This window comes from Pagrus major, chromosome 5 (assembly GCF_040436345.1).
Source record: "Pagrus major chromosome 5, Pma_NU_1.0".
NCBI classification, from domain to species: Eukaryota; Metazoa; Chordata; class Actinopteri; order Spariformes; family Sparidae; genus Pagrus; species Pagrus major.
Genome location: NC_133219.1, coordinates 41,102,750 through 41,107,984, shown reverse-complemented (window position 1 = coordinate 41,107,984; position 5,235 = coordinate 41,102,750). Strand labels below are relative to the sequence as shown.

The 5,235-nt window shown below is 54.8% G+C and overlaps 1 protein-coding gene across 1 annotated transcript in view; it reads left to right on the top strand.

The window, feature by feature from the left end:
* LOC140995735 (glutamate receptor ionotropic, NMDA 1-like) overlaps positions 1–5,235 on the top strand; it is a 50,360-nt gene that overhangs the window by 15,957 nt on the left and 29,168 nt on the right. The window contains exon 7 of the mRNA XM_073465812.1: positions 3,714–3,835. Within this exon, the coding sequence (XP_073321913.1) occupies positions 3,714–3,835 (122 nt within the window). The remainder of the gene's footprint in view (positions 1–3,713; positions 3,836–5,235) is intronic.

The window sequence follows — 5,235 nt, the reverse complement described above, 5'->3', positions numbered from 1 at the left end:
CTTCTTTTGAGTTTCCATGAGAATGGGTTCACACTCGCAGGAGAGACGCCTCCTCCCCCTCCCCCTCCTGCTCCTCCTGCTCCCCCCTCCTCCCCCTCCTGCTCCTCCTCCCTCCTCCTCCTCCTCCTCCCCTGCTCCTCCTGCTCCCCCTGCTCCTCCTCCTCCTCCTCTCCTGCTCCTCTGCTCCTTCTCCTCCTCCTCCTGCTCCTCCTGCTCCTCCTCCCCCTCCTGCTCCTCCTGCTCCTCCTCTCCTCCTCCTGCTCCTCCTGCTCCTCCTGCTCCCCCTCCTCCTGCTCCCTCCTCCTCCTGCCCCCCCCTCCTCCTGCTCCTCCTCCCCCTCCTGCTCCTCCTGCTCCTCCTGCTCCTCCTCCCTCCTCCTCCTCCTGCTCCTCCTGCTCCTCCTGCTCCCCTCCTCCTGCTCCTCCCCCTCCTCCTCCTGCTCCTCTTCCTCCTCCTCCTCCTCCCTCCTCCTCCTCTTCCTGCTCCTCCTTCTGCTCCTCCTCTTCCTCCCCCTCCTGCTCCTCCTGCTCCCCTTCCTCCTGCTCCTCCCCCTCCTCCTCCTGCTCCTCCTCCCTCCTGCTCCTCCTGCTCCTCCTGCTCCCCCCTCCTCCTCCTCCTGCTCCTCCTGCTCCCCCTCCTCCTGCTCCTCCTCTTCCTCCCCCCTCCTCCTCCTCCTGCTCCTCCTCCCTCCTCCTCCTCCTCCTGCTCCTCCTCTTCCTCCCCCTCCTGCTCCTCCTGCTCCTCCCTCCTCCTCCTCTTCCTCCCCCTCCTGCTCCTCCTGCTCCCCCTCCTCCTGCTCCTCCCCCTCCTCCTCCTGCTCCTCCCCCTCCTGCTCCTCCTGCTCCTCCTCCTGCTCCTCCTGCTCCTCCTCCTGCTCCTCCCTCCTGCTCCTCCTGCTCCTCCTGCTCCCCCTCCTCCTCCTGCTCCTCCTGCTCCTCCTGCTCCCCCTCCTCCTGCTCCTCCCCCTCCTCCTCCTGCTCCTCTTCCTCCTCCTCCTCCTCCCTCCTCCTCCTCTTCCTCCTCCTGCTCCTCCTCCTCTCTCCTCCCCCTCCTGCTCCCCCTCCTCCTGCTCCTCCCCCCTCCTCCTCCTGCTCCTCCTCCCCCTCCTCTTCCTCCCCCTCCTGCTCCCCCTCCTCCTGCTCCTCCTCCCCCTCCTCCTCCTGCTCCTCCTCCCCCTCCTCCTGCTCCCCCTCCTCCCCCTCCTGCTCCTCCTCCTCCCTCTCCTCCCCCTCCTCCCTCCTCCTCCTCCCCCTCCTGCTCCTCCTGCTCCTCCTCCTACTGCTCCTTCTCCTCCTCCTCCTGCTCCTCCTGCTCCTCCCCCTCCTGCTCCTCCTGCTCCCCCTCCTCCTCCTGCTCCTCCTGCTCCTCCTGCTCCTCCCCCTCCTGCTCCTGCTCCTCCTCCCCTCCCCCTCCTCCCCCTCCTCCCTCTCCTCCCCCTCCTCCCTCTCCTCCCCCCCCTCCTCCCTCTCCTCCTCCTCCTCCTCCCCCCTGAGTCTCCTCCATGTGAAGGGTTGCATGCAGCCAGGCGGAGGCTTGGCTCTGTCTGCAGGTGGAGGAGCTCCACCCACCAGGATCCTCCTTTTCTGTTTCTGTTGGGATATGAACCACGTTCTCCTCCTCCTCCTCCTCCTCCTCCTCCTCCTCCTCTTCCTCCTCTTCCTCCTCTCCACTCGAACCTTTTTTTAATTTGCGGTTGCATCAGCGCTCTCTAACATGCACGTCCCTGATTGGTTGGTTGGAGTCTTGAAAGCGCCTCAGTTTGCATGTGCCACCACACCACGCACAACGTTTTGCCCCTCCTTCTTTCGAGCTTCGACTTTGAGTTTTCTTTCAGTTCAGCAGATCTTGAACACTTTTTGTGTCCATTTTTTGGCCCCGCCCCCCCTCCTCCCGTGGTAGCGTGGGTGAGAGGGCGCATGGTCGAGGCTGGGTCGAGGTGTGGGGGTGGAGGGGGAGGCGACTCTGACGGTTCAGAGCTAATGATTCGTGTCCTATGATGTGTCCTGTGGTGTTCTGTTCTGCCGTGTTTCTCGTCCTCCGACCTGACCTGTGGTGCCGCCGTGGTCGTCCAGGCGGAGAAGGTGCTGCTGTTCAGCCAGGACACCAACCTGACGTCTCTGCTGCTGGAGGCCAAAGACCTGGAGGCCCGGGTCATCATCCTGTCTGCCAGGTGTGTACCCTGATTATACTGGCTGCAGGATTTCTACGAGGTCGATCTGAGTGGTAGCGACAGTTTTGTTGTTAGTTGTGAGATGGTTGCTCTGAGCTCTTCAGGTGCACAATTTTTAAAAAGTTTATTTTCCAAGGACAGAACCAGCTCGCTATGCTATAAAACACCGGGTTAGAACTGGACCAGGTGCCACCTTAAAGATTTAATCTGTCAGATTTCTGCTTTAAAATGTCTGAAAACGACCCGACCTTTGTTCTTCATGTTGTTCAGTTGTTCTCACATCATCAAGAGTGTTTCCAACAACGCTCAAACACAGAAACACACCAGTTTCCAGAGCAAGGAAGTCAGAGAGGAAGGAAGTCAGAGAGGAAGGAAGTCAGAGAGGAAGGAAGTCAGAGAGCGAGGAAGTCAGAGAGGAAGGAAGTCAGAGAGCAAGGAAGTCAGAGAGCAAGGAAGTCAGAGAGGAAGGAAGTCAGAGAGCAAGGAGAAGTCAGAGAGGAAGGAAGTCAGAGAGGAAGGAAGTCAGAGAGCAAGGAAGTCAGAGAGGAAGGAAGTCAGAGAGCAAGGAAGTCAGAGAGAAGGAGTCAGAGAGGAAGGAAGTCAGAGAGCAAGGAAGTCAGAGAGGAAGGAAGTCAGAGAGCAAGGAAGTCAGAGAGCAAGGAAGTCAGAGAGGAAGGAAGTCAGAGAGCAAGGAAGTCAGAGAGGAAGGAAGTCAGAGAGCAAGGAAGTCAGAGAGGAAGGAAGTCAGAGAGCAAGGAAGTCAGAGAGGAAGGAAGTCAGAGAGGAAGGAAGTCAGAGAGCAAGGAAGTCAGAGAGCAAGGAAGTCAGAGAGGAAGGAAGTCAGAGAGCAAGGAAGTCAGAGAGGAAGGAAGTCAGAGAGCAAGGAAGTCAGAGAGGAAGGAAGTCAGAGAGGAAGGAAGTCAGAGAGCAAGGAAGTCAGAGAACGAGACGAAACATAACGAGGAGAGGAGTTTGAAACAGCTGTCTGAGTCTCAGCCACGTTGTTTCCTCTCGTGTCTCCTGATTGGCTCGAACACTCAGACTTTACTGAACATCAGCGTGAGGTCACGTTCACCAGCAGCAGCAGTCGCCGTGTGTGTTTGAGTGGAGGTGAAGCTCTGAGTGAAGTCAGCACTCGGCAGAGACTCTGGTTCTGGTTCTGGTTCTGGTTCTCTGTCTCCTCTCTGCAACGTTACGTTCATGAAGTAAAGTCCATTTCCCCTCCAGCTCCGGTCAGCAGTCAACAGTACAGAACCTGGAGGTCACCTCCGGTCACTGCTGCAGTCAGGCTGATCAACAGGAGTGAAGATAAATCACCTTTTTAATCCCTCAAGTTACAAACTAACGCTGAGCTCTGCTCCCGTCAGTAAACGGCTCCGGATCAGAACCTGATGAGACTGATGAGGTGTTTATTCCTCCAGACGGAGGTTACTTTGTGGAGCTGGATCTTCTGGTGGTTGCTCAGGTGTATCAGGTGTATCAGGTGTGTGATGTCACATGCAGCCTCGTGTTACCTGTTGACCTGCTGTGTTTGTGTCTGCAGTGAGGATGAAGCTGCTGCTGTGTATAAAGCCGCTCGTCAGCTCAACATGACCGGGTCAGGATACGTCTGGCTGGTGGGAGAGAGAGAGATGACCGGCAAAGCTCTGAGTGAAGCTCCAGACGGTACGTCCTCCTCCTCCTCCTCCTCCTCTCTCTTCTTCTTCTCTCCTCCTCCTCCTCCTCCTCCTCTCTCTTCTTCTTCTCTCCTCCTCTTCCTCCTTTCTCTTCTTCCTCTCTCCTCCTCCTCTCTCTTCTTCTTCTCTCCTCCTCCTCCTCTCTCTTCTTCCTCTCTCCTCCTCCTCTCCTTCTTCTTCTCTCCTCCTCCTCCTCTCTCTCCTCCTCCTCCTCCTCCTCCTCCTCTCTCTTCTTCTCTCCTCCTCCTCCTCTCTCTTCTTCTTCTCTCCTCCTCCTCCTCCTTTCTCTTCTTCCTCTCTCCTCCTCCTCTCCTTCTCCTCTCCTCCTCTCCTCCTCCTCCTCTCCTCCTCTCCTCCTCCTCTCCTCCTCCTCCTCTCCTCCTCCTCTCCTCCTCCTCTCCTCCTCCTCCTCCTCCTCTCCTCCTCCTCTCCTCCTCCTCTCCTCCTCTCCTCCTCCTCTCTCTCAGCTCTGCTTCCATCCATCTGTCAGGATAAATCTGATCAAAGTCTCCAGTTTAGTAAAAAGTAGAAGTAATTTAAAGTAAAACAAGAAGCTGATCAGAGTTTCAGGAGCTGATCAGAGTTTCAGGAGGTGATCAGAGTTTCAGGAGCTGATCGGAGTTTCAGGAGGTGATCAGAGTTTCAGGAGGTGATCAGAGTTTCAGGAGCTGATCGGAGTTTCAGGAGGTGATCAGAGTTTCAGGAGCTGATCGGAGTTTCAGGAGGTGATCAGAGTTTCAGGAGGTGATCGGAGTTTCAGGAGCTGATCGGAGTTTCAGGAGCTGATCAGAGTTTCAGGAGGTGCTCAGAGTTTCAGGAGGTGATCAGAGTTTCAGGAGGTGATCAGAGTTTCAGGATCTGCTGTTTCACTTCTGTCAGCTGCGTTTCTATATTTGTCTCGGCAGGTTTCAGGTTTTCAAACGTCGCTGTGTGTTTGAACATCTGTTTCATGCTGACACTGATCCCAGTGAAAAAGATGACGTCACTCAGTAATTCATAAACTATAAGACTACAAAGAGAGTTAAATCAGATCTCACTGATATTGTTCATTAGATATTCTCACTCATTTTTAATGTTCAGAATAAAACAATTAGAAGTCAGAAATATCAAGTCATCATTGTGGTTAAACTGGAGCTGCAGATGCTGATGTGACAGTTTATGATCAGGAGAAGAGCTGCTGGATTCATGTGATTAATGTGTGATGGATCAGAACCTGGACCTCATCCATCACAGCCAGAGGAAGATGAAGGAGAATCACACAGACGTTACAGTTAGATGAATTATTTAATACAAAGAATGATTTAATCTGAATACGACCGCATTCTGCACAAATGTCATAAAGGATAAAATAATAAAGTTATGATATTTTATACCCAAAAGGTCAAAGGT